Source organism: Drosophila melanogaster, chromosome 3L (assembly GCF_000001215.4).
Source record: "Drosophila melanogaster chromosome 3L".
NCBI classification, from domain to species: domain Eukaryota; kingdom Metazoa; phylum Arthropoda; class Insecta; order Diptera; family Drosophilidae; genus Drosophila; species Drosophila melanogaster.
This window is the reverse complement of record NT_037436.4, coordinates 16,626,138-16,640,275: the sequence shown is the minus strand read 5'-3', so window position 1 is coordinate 16,640,275 and position 14,138 is coordinate 16,626,138. Positions and strand designations below refer to the sequence as shown.

At 41.7% G+C, this 14,138-nt stretch overlaps 1 protein-coding gene across 10 annotated transcripts in view; it reads left to right on the top strand.

The window, feature by feature from the left end:
- Positions 1 to 14,138, top strand: part of Abl (Abl tyrosine kinase) — a 32,017-nt gene that overhangs the window by 7,607 nt on the left and 10,272 nt on the right. For 3 of the 10 annotated variants that reach the window (NM_001104153.3, NM_001275034.1, NM_001275036.1), the window contains exons 2-8: positions 8,846 to 8,899; positions 11,070 to 11,613; positions 11,687 to 12,102; positions 12,188 to 12,774; positions 13,084 to 13,354; positions 13,413 to 13,533; positions 13,660 to 13,748. In NM_001104153.3, the coding sequence (NP_001097623.1) occupies positions 8,846 to 8,899; positions 11,070 to 11,613; positions 11,687 to 12,102; positions 12,188 to 12,774; positions 13,084 to 13,354; positions 13,413 to 13,533; positions 13,660 to 13,748 (2,082 nt within the window). Of the gene's footprint in view, positions 1 to 8,845; positions 8,900 to 11,069; positions 11,614 to 11,686; positions 12,103 to 12,187; positions 12,775 to 13,083; positions 13,355 to 13,412; positions 13,534 to 13,659; positions 14,004 to 14,138 lie in introns of all 10 variants that reach the window. The other 7 variants (NM_001300156.1, NM_001275035.1, NM_080104.3 and 4 more) reach the window with 3 other exon arrangements.

Here is a 14,138-nt window from a genome sequence, read left to right as displayed (position 1 = left end):
GTGCCTGCCTTCTATCTGCAGGTTGAATTGCATTCGCTCCAATCACGTTCGCAATTGCAACTGTTTATGCGATCTCATGGGTTCTCTAAAGGGGGGGTGGTGGCAGCAATGCCGGTTGAGGGGGAGGGTGAGGTGGGTGGCAAAAGGGGGCAGCATGGCACGTTCACAACTTTGGATCTCCGACTTGCAGTGACTTTCATACAATATGTATGCATGTATATAGGCACCTTTAGTTCAAGCTCCAGATTGTGAGTTTGCAGCGTGAAGTAATCTCTGCAAAAAGAGCTGCAAAAAAAAGGCACCAGCTGCAGCAGGTTGATTGAATTCTTCTCCAGTTTCCCAGGTGGGGCAAATAATCCCCTAGAAGTGGAAGAAGAAGTTCCCCACAAATGAGGTGTGAAATGAATGGAGTGCGAAGTGCGAAACATTCGCACAAATAGAGCTGTATAATGGAGCTTAAAGCTGCTTACTTTTATTTAAAACTTCAAACTGGGATTTGCGCTAACTGAAGATATAGTAATAAAGTATATTAATGTTATTTATAGCTTGTTCTATGCCTGCTCTTACTAAAACTTAAAATACGATTAGCTTAAGAAGTCTTTATTTATTTTAGAAATAATATTAACATTCTTACAATTTGTTCTACCAATGCACATTAAAAATAACAATAATATAGGGCCAATGCCAAATTAATTTCTTTAAGCCAGCTAATGATTCTGCCCAATTTCTTTTGCATTTAATTTTCTCCCACCTGCCATTAATATCCCCTAATTGCGATTTCACCCCATTTAAACATTGGTGAAATTTGACCAATTCTCTTGGACGGCTTATCAGTTTCTCTCCAAACCATTGAAATGGACGGCTCCAAATTCTGTTTGTTTTCTTTTTGGCCAAACAAATTAATAAAATTGCCAACCGCTTAAAAAGCAAAGAGAAAAGAAATGTGTGCAAAAGAAAAAGCATAACAAATGCAAGTGCAAAGAGAAAGAGAAAGAAGGTGAAACCTGTTTGTCTGTTTTGCCGGTGGGTTCGCAACAAAGAAATGCCTCCTTCTCTTTCATGGCGCTAAAGCTGTCCTTTTCACTTCACATAGTCCTGTCTCTTTCTCGCGGTGGTCAGTGAACCGTTGAACGAAAACATGAAGCTGCCAAAATATGCCTAAAAACAAGTGATAACCGAAAATATGAGCCGTCAATTTTATTAAGTTCACAAAGCAATTTTCAAATATGTTCAGAATTAATGCGAAAATTAATTCATTTAATTGCCTTGCCGGCTTTCGTATGTACGTCACTTCCTCTTATTCTCGTGCCTTTTTTTAATACTCTTTAAAATAAAATTTTCTAAGTGGAAATTTTTTTCAAAATTAAAAAAATATATATCAATATGAAATCTCTACTTTAAGAGGAGTATTTAGCTATGTGATTCTTACAAAAATAAGTTTTTTATTGTAATAAATCAAGGTAAACTCAGATTTTTTTATTCCAACCGTTGACTAAACTTTGATCCTTACATTTTTTTTTAAAGAAAGAACGAACTGTAACGAAACACCCCGACGACTTTTAACTGAAGTACAACAAGGGTATTTGTTTCGGGCTTTCGTTTTTAGGATTTTTTTAATGCTCCGCTTGGATGGTTCATTCAAAAGTTTGTTTGGCCTTTGTCTGGCGACGACGTCTGTCAATTTTTATGCCGTCTGGTAATATTTAAACGACATCCACATCCGCGGCAGCCTGACGCTCCGTTCGTCGTCGTCGTCGTCCGTTTCATTTCATTTATAGCAATTGCACTTGCTTCCAAGAAAAAGAAACCGAGAGCAGAAAAGGAAGCGGGCAGCAAAAAAAATAAAAGAAAAAATGGCAGAAAATGAAGTAAATGAATCACCAAGATGGTTCTTTTATGCACTCATCATAGATATCATTCCTCTGCTGCCTTCTTCACCTGGGCTTTAAATAGTTTTCCCCGTCTCTGGCTTTTCAATTTTTCCAGACTTTCCGACCCTTTTTCCTAGTTGATTTCGCATTCTGTTCTCACAATCGCGATAAACGAACCTTTTTCCCTCGAAGAACTTGTCCTGTCGCAAACAGAGAGAAATGAAGTGAAGATTTCAATCAGTCGGGCGAAATTTAGCTGTGGGAAAAGCCGAATTGCTTTCGAAATGCTCAACAACTTGCTGGGAAATGGGAAAAACTAAGCCGAAACTGTCGAGTCATTAATTACTTGTGCAATCCTTATCAATCGTTCGTTCACCTTTTCGTTGGTTGTACCAGCAGGTGAGAAAAATCAGCACAAGTGCTAGACTTTCACTTTGCACTGGCTTTTCGATTTTCATTTTCATTTCAATTCCATTGACCACTGAAAATAAACAAATCAAATTTGAGTAACAACTCTGTTAATTGCTGACTCAATCGATCAATCATTTTCATGGCGGCCAGACAAAATATAAGAGGTTTTCAGCGATTTTACAACAAATTTCCCACTTCTCCACGCTCGACTTAAGTTAAGCGCCGAAAAATGAAAAACGAAATCATGGAATAAAAAATAAGCATGAATAAAAGCGAAAAATAGTTGAAAAAGCAGACACCTGAAATGAAAAATCATTAGCTGTGAAAATGGTAATTATTATTATTATTATAAAAGCAGACAGGCGAGAAAAGTGAAAACGGTGACTTTGTTTCTGACTTGTTTTTTTTTTTTAGTGCGTAATTAGTATGAACAAAAATTTGTTAATTTACAATGCGGTAAGACGCGGAATGATGTAAACATTAGTTGGACAAAGAAAAACCGCATTAAATGCTATAAATGCGGAAGTACTAAATGCTAAATAATATAAAAATTCAATATTTTATATATTCTTATAGTTGCTAAACATTTTGAGGCAGAAAATCGTATCGTATCGTAATTATTAAAGTTGTATAATTTATGCATCGCACCCAAAGAGTTTTAAATGATTTTTTGTTTTCGGGGGAAATTCGTTGTCATTATCCAACAATTAGCCAGACAAACGAACGGATATGCGATGGACGTGACCGGCGGGTTACGTAAAATGGTATTAAATGCTATTGCGACAATGACAATGATAGAAATGAACGGGGAAAACCAGAGAAAATAGAAAAGGGCCAACAAAAAAAAAAAACTTATGAAAATTGCGCGCATTAAAAAGCTTTTAGGCTGACTGCCATAAAGATAAAGATAAAAATCAAATTTTGTCTACCGAGTACGGAGATAACTTTGATTGGATAGGTGGATAAATTCACATTTTTGTATATTTGACACAAGTAATTACACGCTTGGACAAACAAACGTACAGGCATTTAAGTTTGGTTGCACTTCGATCTCTCAATTTCATTATTTCTGTGTATTTTTCGGTTGCTTTCAATTGGGGAATTACGTAAAACTAGGCGACAGAGGTTAATTTGAAGCACGCTTTCAACTCGAGGCGGAGTTTCCCAAGGTTTCATCTATACCTTTGAGTCGAATATGTTTTTTACAATTCCCAAACAATGCGAGTTTTCCGCCCACGCACTCAAGACTTCTTTTTGTGGCTGTCAACTTTTCCCAACACATGAATGCAGAGAAAATAATTCAGAAACACCATCATTGTGTCCGAGACTTCCTCACATCCATCTGTTGTTTTGGCCCTCTACATTGACTTGAGTTTTATCTCCCCCTGAGAGCTTTTAATATTTGTTTATCTAGAACTGGAAAAAAGAAAACACATTTTAATGGTCAAATGCTTTTTATCGCCTGCTCAAATTTATTATCTGAAAAATGTATGCCCACGCAAAATGTTTGAGTATGTTTCCCTGCCAGCTGACATGCAAATGAATAAGTGCAAATATCTAGGAAAAAACGTATGACAAATGCCTGTTCCCCACCCGTTTGGCCATAAACAATAAGCCATAAAACATAAACAAAACAAAACAGAGCACCGGCATACACAGAAACCATAAAAAAAGGCAGGTCAAAAAACGAAAGAAGGAATACCAAGCCCGAAACAGAAAACAAACAAAAAAAGAATCATGAATGAATATCGTGTGTGAATTTCAAATAGTCTGTCCATAGAAAAAATGTACGGTGGTCAGAACCAACAACCTTTAAATTATTACAATGCGTTGTATTATCTTCTGTATATGGTGCTATTGTGATGGAAGTTTCATAATGGAAAACCATTATTTTATTTTATAAACATTTTAAGAAAATAACTTAATCTCTATTGGCTACTTTCAAATTAAATATCCAACACTGCTTGAGCTTAAAAAAAAATTGCACGGTCACACTGACTCTTACTGTTAATCCTGGAAACTTTCTTGTTAGCAAATTATACAAATAGCTTAAACACTTCAGGTTTTCATGATCGAATCATACATATCTCGTTCTTTCCACACAGTGTGCACTGTGTTCGCCGAGTGAGTCATTCACTCGACACTCACAATTGAATTCCGACTCTTTGGCCAACGCGTCGTATTAGCTTCTTCTTTTTCCCTGCTCTCTGGGCCCGTTCTGTTTGTCATTTGCATAGCCACACAAATTGTGCATGCCAATGGTTTTTGTGCCTTGTTTTGTTTGCTTTCTGGTCATCGTCGACAATTAAAAGTCAATTTCATTCACACTAGACCAGACCATGGAGACGACGGACCCTCGGTCACGTGATAATGGACACCATCACGGCACAATGGGTGAAATTTCCTGTGAACCTTGCAGACTGTAATTGATAAAGTTGGCCGATATCAAGGGCCCAGATTCCGTACGAGATAACTTTGAAAGAAACTTTCCCCTGCCCATTATGAAAAGCCTTTTGAAAGGCAAAAATGTTGCAGCTTTGTGAACTTTGCAGCAAGGACAGGATAGCGATGCACATGATAGGGGGGGGACATGGATCGATAGGACCTTCGCCACAAAATTGCTACCTTTTCATAATCCCATGGCGAGTACCCTGCAAATGTTTTGTGTGCCATATCAGTTACTATATAGCTTAGGACATACACTCGTAGATGTTCAAGTGTTGGAAAGCTAAAGGTATTTTTCTTCTTTCTTTTTTGTAACATTGTAACTTGGAAATATTTGTAAAGGGTATTGGCAGCTTCGTTTCCTCCCGTGCAGTATACGCCCATTCATGTGGCTTGTCGCATCATTTGTCCTTCACCTTATCCCTCATATCTCCACCCATTTCCCCTGCGCCTGCATTTCGGGTCCTCCGGTGGCCTGGATGCTGGCATTCAATTAATTTGCTGGCGATGATGCGATTTTATGGATGACACTCATCGCCCGACTGTGGCGGAAAAGGTTTTCATTATTGATTTTTGTACCACCTTTTTTTTCGCTCCGCCGTCGTCTGTCTCACTTTAATATGTATTTATTGCACTCACTTGATTTCCATCAAGTTCCTCCTCGCAAATGCAGGTCTTAAGGGAACTGAGAGGGTGCACTCGGAAAAACTACGAGTTTTTCAATAAAATTAACTTCAAAAAGCTATCACTTTTGCTAGCAAGCTCACTTTAAGCATAAACATTAAAAGATTATTGGAAATTTCGAGTACTTCTCAAATGATAATGAAGTACTTGGAATATAACCTATTGATTGTGATTATGATTTTCTTTGCAGTATGCACTTCAAATGCACTTTTAAGTGCGAAATGTTTTTTTTTTCTATTTCTAAGTGTATGAGTGAGATCGACTGCTGCGACGCACGTCACATTAGGTTGCATGCATCCCTCGACTTTGGTCCTTTTCCCCTCGGAGCCCGCGTTACGTAGGCTAGTGAGCCTTGAGTGCGGAATCCTTAGAAAAGTGGTAAAATGTCCTGTGGCCAAAGGGGGGGGAATGTCGAGGGGCTTGGTTCGTGCTTTGTCAGCCAAGGGTGGATTTCATATTTAACATTTTTTCTTTGGTCCTTTTGCCAAGTGCAGGGCCAAGTCCTGGCCACCTCTGCACCGCCGACACCCCTTAGATCCTTCGGCCCTCTGGCTCTTTGCCTTTACATAACTTTCCTTTTGTTCGCGCATCTTCTGTTTCGCTCTGGCCACTCGCCATCTCTTTCGCTGCTTGTAGTTTTTCGCATAACATTTTTTTCGCACTTGAATGCAAAGGGGAGGAACTTGATCGCAAGGCTAGGGGTGCAAAAAACTAAACTAAACAAAAAAGAAACTAATTAAATTCTTTCACATTTTTTCCTGCATTTCCTACATGTTGGATGTTTGCCCCGTCGGTTACCAGTTGCTTTTTTCCCAAACCATATCGAATAAGGAACATTAAACGGGAAACTTAAATTCCCAGATAACCATATGCTGTTCTCAAAAGTTGGGCAGGGAAAACTTTGGCTTTGTAGGTTAATTTCTTCATGTTTCCCTAATTAACCAGCCCCGGTTTCCATTTCCCTTCGGGGCGCATTTGCTGCTCTAATCGGGTCTGCCAGCCTAATGATCTCAAGTTCCGTTCAAAAGTTCCGCTTCAAAAGGTATCATTAGGCCATACAAAGATGAAAAATGCATTTCTACTCTGTTCAGCGGGAAAAAGTATAATTAATTTGTTCTTTTTCTTAACAATATTACTTAAAATGTCTTTTATATAGGTTTATATATAGTTTTATTAAATTAAGATTTAAAGATTCTGAATGTCAAATATAATTACATAACATTATTTACTAAGATCGGGTTGCGTCTTGCCCTTTAAGTTAATCAAATTGAAAGACTGAAAAAAGGCTGAAATCAAACCCCCGAGAATTCCCTTACATTTTACCCATGAACCCGCGTTTGCAACGGAAGCCAGAGAAATGACTAATTAAATTTACACCGTAAAAGTTTATTACTGCTGACTGGCCACGCCCCCTGCCCCTTAATTTGTATATATGTGTGCAGTTACTATACACTCGTTTGTATGTATAAACGTCTGGATGTCTGGCCAAGAGGCCAAAGGCAAAATGTGAATGAAATCCGACAAGTAAAGTAAGTGAGGGGGTGATAAAAATGGGAGACGAGACACCGAGGCCAACTGAAAATCCCTGCCAGGTTAAGTCACAAAAGCCCTTGAGCTGAAAACACAAAAATACGTAGAAAAAAAAAAGAAAAAAGAACAAAGCTAATATAGAGTAGAAATAAAAAAAAAGCTACTAAGAGTCCAAAGCAGAACGTGCTGAAATGCAATGAGCGAAAAAAAAAATGCGAGCAAACCAGAAAAGTGCCACAAAAATCAAACCCGCAGAAGAACGAACAAGTGCATGAATGGCCTGTGTGAATGGATGACAGACTTGAGCGAATGATATAATGAATGAGCAGCTAAAGATGCATTGCCATAAATCACACATTGAAGCAGCTCGATTTGGATGGGGAACGAAGAGAAAAGCATACTATATCCACAGATAACAAATGGCAGACACATCAAGTTTAATGCTCGCCGGACAAGGACGGACCGTCAAACAAAGGACGGATACTACAGAAATCTCAAGATACAATTCGCAATGAGTATCCGTTAGAACCAAGGATGTAATGAAAAGCGTTTCAGTATTCTACTTGTATATATTTCTATAGTACTTTATTGCAGAAGTGCAGACCAGCTAGTTTTCTAGACTTAGTTGTTGATAATGATAATCTACTAATACTCAGATTAGAAGTTCTGCAGTTTGCTTATAAATGTAAATATAGTTGAGTTTATAAGTTCTTGTTTCGCAGGCACTACTGTAGTTTCTATATCGTTGCATAGTTTGTAGAGGGGGCTCAACTGCTGATGCGGTTGATTCCAATCTGTGCTTACTCAACACACTTACTTTAGTCTTTGAGTAGTTGCGGGCGGAAAGTGGGTGGATTGGAGGATTGGAGGATTGGGGGCTTGGGTGGTGCGGTTATGCCAGTGGGTGGGAAAGCGGTACCGCGCATCATTTCACTCGTGATCAGCCCTCAGCTCGAGATGCTCCAAATTCGCCGCTAATAACCTGCATAAGCAGTCGCTAGATGGCGGATGTGCATGGCTTGAGACATGTTTCTATCGCCGTCTCTTTCTCTGGCCATACCTCCGACTCTTTCTCACCCAACATGTGTAGAATTTTTGTGACTTTAAAGTTCATTGGACCCATTCCGCTTGAGCAGCAGCTTAAGTTCTCTGAATGGGGCATATATTCCACCGTTCTTTTCTACACACTCCCCCTTTTTTTTTTTTGTCAAATGTCTAGGGGGCGTGTTACACTACAAAAAATATATATTTTCCAGCAATTGGGAATGGCCACGCTTATTAGCTTAAATGTATGTAAAACATGTGTAAAAAATTTGTGTAAGTGTTAATGTACAAATATGCTATAATTTAAAATAAAACAATAACACATCTTTCAGTGTGCACACACACACACACTCGCACTATGGACTTTCCAGAATCACTGAGATACTTTTCACTCGTCTGAGAAATTACCGCACTTACTGAAGCCATCATCTGGCTGCTGTTGTTATTACTCTTCTTCTTGTTCTGGCCGGGTCGCTAATTGGCCTTTCTGCGGTTGCAAGACCCTCTAATTCTGTAATGTCTCTTCGCTTTTGATGTCAGCCATCCGCTAACTGTATATATGTACATACATATACATACATAGTTCGCTGTACATGTGTTGTGTTCTATTACTTACCTAGAGTTATGACTAAGATAATTGTATTTAATTTAGTTTCATCTTTTGATTTTGTTTGTAAAAGTTTGTTTCTTTGTTTTGAGCCCCTTCGGTCTACCATTGTAGTTCATCGCATTTGCCGCCCATCGTCATTAGATGATAACATGAAAAACTGCCTGCTCTATTCATAGATACTACCAGATTACCAGTCGGCTGACAACTTGCCTCTCACCCAAAATCTTTCTATTTCTTTCTGTTTCTGCAGGTACCAAGCACAGCTCTTTTCGCGGCCATCCAGGCAAATATCACATGAACTTAGGTAACAATCACAAAAACTTCAACACACCATCCAAAAAAAAATAAAGAAGAAAATTCCAATGTAAAGTCCGCATGAGAAGTGTCATTCTAAATAATTAAAGAGCGGTTCCCAACCGATGATTGGGGTATTTTCGTTATACATATATTGCACGATAATATTGGGGGTTTATAAACAGTGATGAGAAGGCATCTGTTCTTCGCATTTGAGAGAAATCAAGTTCTTAGAACTCGAACGACATAAATATATTTTGAAATCTTTTTTTGTTTCCTATGGTACTTAGTCATATTTGTACTCAATGATGTTAATCATTCTTTGTGACATAAAAATCCAAAATAACTTATGTGAAGGGATAATCAACTTATCAAATTCGCCTAAATATTTTATTAGTATTCATATTTTTTGAACTAAACTAAACTGAATCGCTTAGATTCAGACTAACTAGCTCGTTATAAGTTTCCTATTAAATCCGCTTAGATACAATTATGATAATTCGATTTTATGCAACATCCCAAGCTGACTTAATATCACTAGACTTCCACGATTACCCCTAAAAACTGAGTCAATACTAAAGTATTCTCGATACCCGCGCCCAGTAAAACAATTGCCCACATGACTCATGGACCCAACAACATACATAAATACTTTAAAATTGAATGTCCGAGATTGCATAGAAAGTGGGTGTATATGTATATTCAGCGGCTAATATTTGGTTGCGGGATTTAGACAGGCAGACAGACCACCATTGGTGAAGCGTACATTTCCGCTCTAATCTGTCCCGATATATTATTCCCTTTTATACCCCCGAAAAACCCACTCCACACACCTATTACTCGCTATTAATATTTCCTGTCTCGCGCGCATAAATTAACAGTGTGCGATGGGGAACCCTTTTCAAATGCGTTACAATATGATTTGGATCGGTTTATGACTGCTTAGCACACCGACCGCAGACCAAAGATTCCCGATTCCCGGCCACTGAATGACTTCCACTTCACCCAAAAATTTATGCACAATTGTGTCCATGAAAGTGGAGAACTTTTGTGCAGCGGAAGTGTTTGCTTTGGTCAAACAAAAAACTCGCACGCACTCAAAAAAGAATAATAATAATAATAATGGGGAAATATGTAAATTTGTACAATTATTTCGAAGGGGACATTGAGGCGAAAGTCTGGTTTAATTCCAAAGAGGTACCCTATTATAGAAGCTTGATTCGGACAGGTTTTTGCATCTGACAAGTTGGCGCAGTCTATCAAGCGAAACTTCATCTCGAAATGGTCTGCAATATTCTGTAGAACAACATTGTACAGGAAAATGGGCTGGCAGGTGATGTGTGTCGACTAGTAGATACCTTTTTAATATGATACAATATAATTCTTGGCTAACAATCTGTTCTGCTCAACCTTTGAAGGTCTATCAAAAAATCGTTCCCTTGTCGGAATGCATCCCACAGATTTGGAAAGCATTCCTGCTATGGATACCCAGTTAAAAAAGAGAGTGTGGGAGGCGGAAGAAAAGAACGACATTGGGTGGGGGGTTCATCCGACAACCGACTGACAATCAGTTAGAACTTCCCACAATAAAATGCCTCGTTGAGGGATTCCTGGTCCACCGCTGGCTGGCTGGTAGGCCACGATTTGTGTAATTTTATTCCGCTTAATGCATAATTTATTCCATTCCCTCAATGGAGCACGGAGTTGCGCTCCCCATTCCCCGCTGGCCAGCACTTGCTCCACAAATTGCCCGCATTCTTCGAAAAGAAACAGGTTTACCTGCATTGTCTTTTCTTACTACACCTTTAAAAAATAAAAGCGATTTGCAAAGATGCCTCTAATGAATGGCGTGTAATCGCACAAAATTTATCATCGAAGTTCAATTAAAATGTAATTGTACAATTTGTAACAGAGCAAGGACTATAAAAACACGAGCTACCTTCTAGATTAGATTTTGAAACCGCAAACAAAGCAAGTGTAACTTTGGCAATTGTAATCAATTTGCCGCTAACCATGACCTCAGATAGTATAATTATTAAACCATCTTATTTTTTTGACCCTTAAATATTGGAAACAACCAAGGTTTGCTTGTTCGTAATCGGTGTAACCACGCTTTTGGACTTTAAATTCATATTTTACCATCTTATAATAATAATTTTCTCTTTGTCTCTACTTTACAGAAGCCCTGCTGCAGTCGCGTCCATTACCTCACATTCCGGCCGGCAGCACGGCGGCCTCTCTTCTGGCGGATGCCGCTGAGCTGCAGCAGCATCAGCAGGATTCCGGTGGACTGGGACTGCAGGGCTCCTCCCTGGGCGGTGGTCACAGTTCGACTACATCCGTGTTTGAATCCGCCCATCGGTGGACCTCGAAGGAGAACCTACTGGCCCCCGGACCCGAGGAGGATGATCCGCAACTTTTTGTGGCGCTATACGATTTCCAAGCCGGCGGAGAGAATCAATTGAGTCTGAAGAAAGGCGAGCAGGTGCGCATACTTAGCTACAACAAATCGGGGGAGTGGTGCGAGGCGCACTCGGACTCCGGAAACGTTGGATGGGTGCCCTCCAACTATGTCACGCCGCTCAATTCGCTGGAGAAGCACTCCTGGTACCACGGGCCTATCTCACGCAACGCCGCCGAGTATCTTCTCAGCTCCGGAATCAATGGCAGTTTCCTGGTCCGTGAAAGTGAAAGTTCACCGGGTCAAAGGAGCATCAGTTTGAGGTGCGTAGATGGGATCTTTCGTGGGAACTTTGATTGTATTGTGATATCCCCATACCCATCTTCTTCTAAACAGATACGAGGGTCGCGTCTATCACTACCGCATCTCAGAGGATCCCGATGGGAAAGTCTTCGTTACCCAGGAGGCCAAGTTTAACACTCTGGCCGAGCTGGTGCATCATCACAGCGTGCCCCATGAGGGTCACGGCCTGATCACACCGCTCCTATATCCGGCGCCCAAGCAGAACAAGCCCACCGTCTTTCCGCTGAGTCCCGAGCCGGATGAGTGGGAGATCTGCCGGACGGACATCATGATGAAGCACAAGCTAGGCGGCGGTCAGTACGGAGAGGTCTACGAGGCCGTTTGGAAGCGGTATGGCAATACGGTGGCTGTTAAAACGCTCAAGGAGGACACCATGGCACTGAAGGACTTCCTCGAAGAGGCGGCCATCATGAAGGAAATGAAGCACCCTAATCTGGTGCAGCTCATTGGTTAGTAACCAACTAAAAATTAAAGTTAAAATTTTACTAAGCAAGAAGCAAGAGGAAATGCCATAAATATGTTTGCTTATTTCAGGTGTTTGCACCAGAGAACCACCGTTCTATATCATCACCGAGTTTATGTCGCACGGCAATCTGTTGGACTTCCTGCGCTCCGCCGGACGCGAAACGCTCGATGCAGTAGCGTTGCTGTACATGGCCACTCAGATAGCGTCGGGAATGAGCTACCTGGAGTCGCGCAACTACATTCATCGCGATCTCGCTGCCCGCAATTGCCTGGTGGGTGACAACAAGCTGGTCAAGGTGGCGGATTTCGGCCTGGCACGTTTGATGCGGGACGACACGTATACAGCACATGCCGGAGCCAAGTTCCCGATCAAATGGACCGCACCGGAGGGTCTGGCCTACAACAAGTTTAGCACCAAATCAGACGTTTGGGCCTTCGGAGTCTTGCTGTGGGAAATCGCCACGTATGGAATGTCACCGTATCCGGCCATCGATCTGACCGATGTGTACCACAAGCTAGACAAGGGCTATCGCATGGAGCGACCGCCAGGCTGCCCGCCGGAGGTGTACGACTTGATGCGCCAGTGCTGGCAGTGGGATGCCACCGACAGGCCCACGTTCAAGAGCATACACCATGCGCTGGAGCACATGTTTCAGGTGGGTGACGTCGAGGTGTGGGACGATGAATATGACGATGATAACGATGATCATGACGATGCTGGCGAGGAGGCGAGTGACTACGACGGCGACGACGACGACGAGCTCCATCAGAACAGCGGCAGCATCCACAGCCATGTGCATAGCCATAGCAATAGCCATAGGAATAGGAGTAGTCATAGTCATAGCCACAGGCACCGCCACCACCTCGTCGACGTGCTCTGATCGCTCGAGATCGAGGGTGCAGCAAGTAGTGATAGCAATAATGAGCCACATGGTGCCCATCTCTCCTTCTCCGCTCCTCCGCAGGAATCGTCCATCACCGAAGCGGTGGAAAAGCAGCTGAACGCCAACGCCACCAGCGCGAGCAGCTCCGCTCCGAGCACATCGGGCGTGGCCACCGGCGGAGGAGCCACAACCACGACGGCGGCCAGCGGCTGCGCTTCCTCATCCTCGGCCACCGCCTCGCTAAGTCTCACACCGCAGATGGTGAAGAAGGGTTTACCCGGCGGTCAGGCCCTCACGCCGAACGCCCACCACAACGATCCGCACCAGCAGCAGGCCAGCACGCCCATGTCAGGTGAGGGTAAACCCTTTGCACATTACCTTCCAGTCTTACCAGTGCCATATCCTTGCAGAAACCGGATCCACTTCCACCAAGCTAAGCACTTTCTCCAGCCAGGGCAAGGGCAATGTCCAGATGCGTCGCACCACCAACAAGCAGGGCAAACAGGCGCCCGCCCCACCAAAGCGAACCAGGTAAGACGACGACTTCTCTTGATGGGTGGATCGAAATGAGCTGTTCAAGTGAATGTTTAGTAAAACCATTGATAATGGAAAAAGCCCAAGAAACTAAGAGCTCATCTAATTTCGATGTAATTATAGCCTGCTCTCGAGCAGTCGGGACTCCACTTATCGCGAGGAGGATCCAGCCAACGCCAGATGCAATTTCATCGACGACCTCAGCACGAATGGTATACACAAATTGAAAACTGCCAACTATTTCAGCCAGACCCTCTCAAGAAATTTCAAGACCCAAATTCCAACCCACCATACACACCAAATACGTACACAACAACAACAACAGCAACAGTCCGTACAACAACAACAACAAATAGTACCATTGTCAGTACAACAACAAGCACATCAACAACAGCAGAAACAACAACAGTATTCCATTAAGAAATCGTCCTCCTGCAGTAGTTTTCTTTACGACATCCTATTTCGAGGTATTTTGTAACCGGAGTCCATAGCGAAAATCTCCTATTCAAAAAAATTATATTTTGGTTCCTGTGTTATTTGATTTGTGTTACTTGTTTATGTTTAATTGTAATTGGTTTGTTACTACTTACATAAGTTTCTGC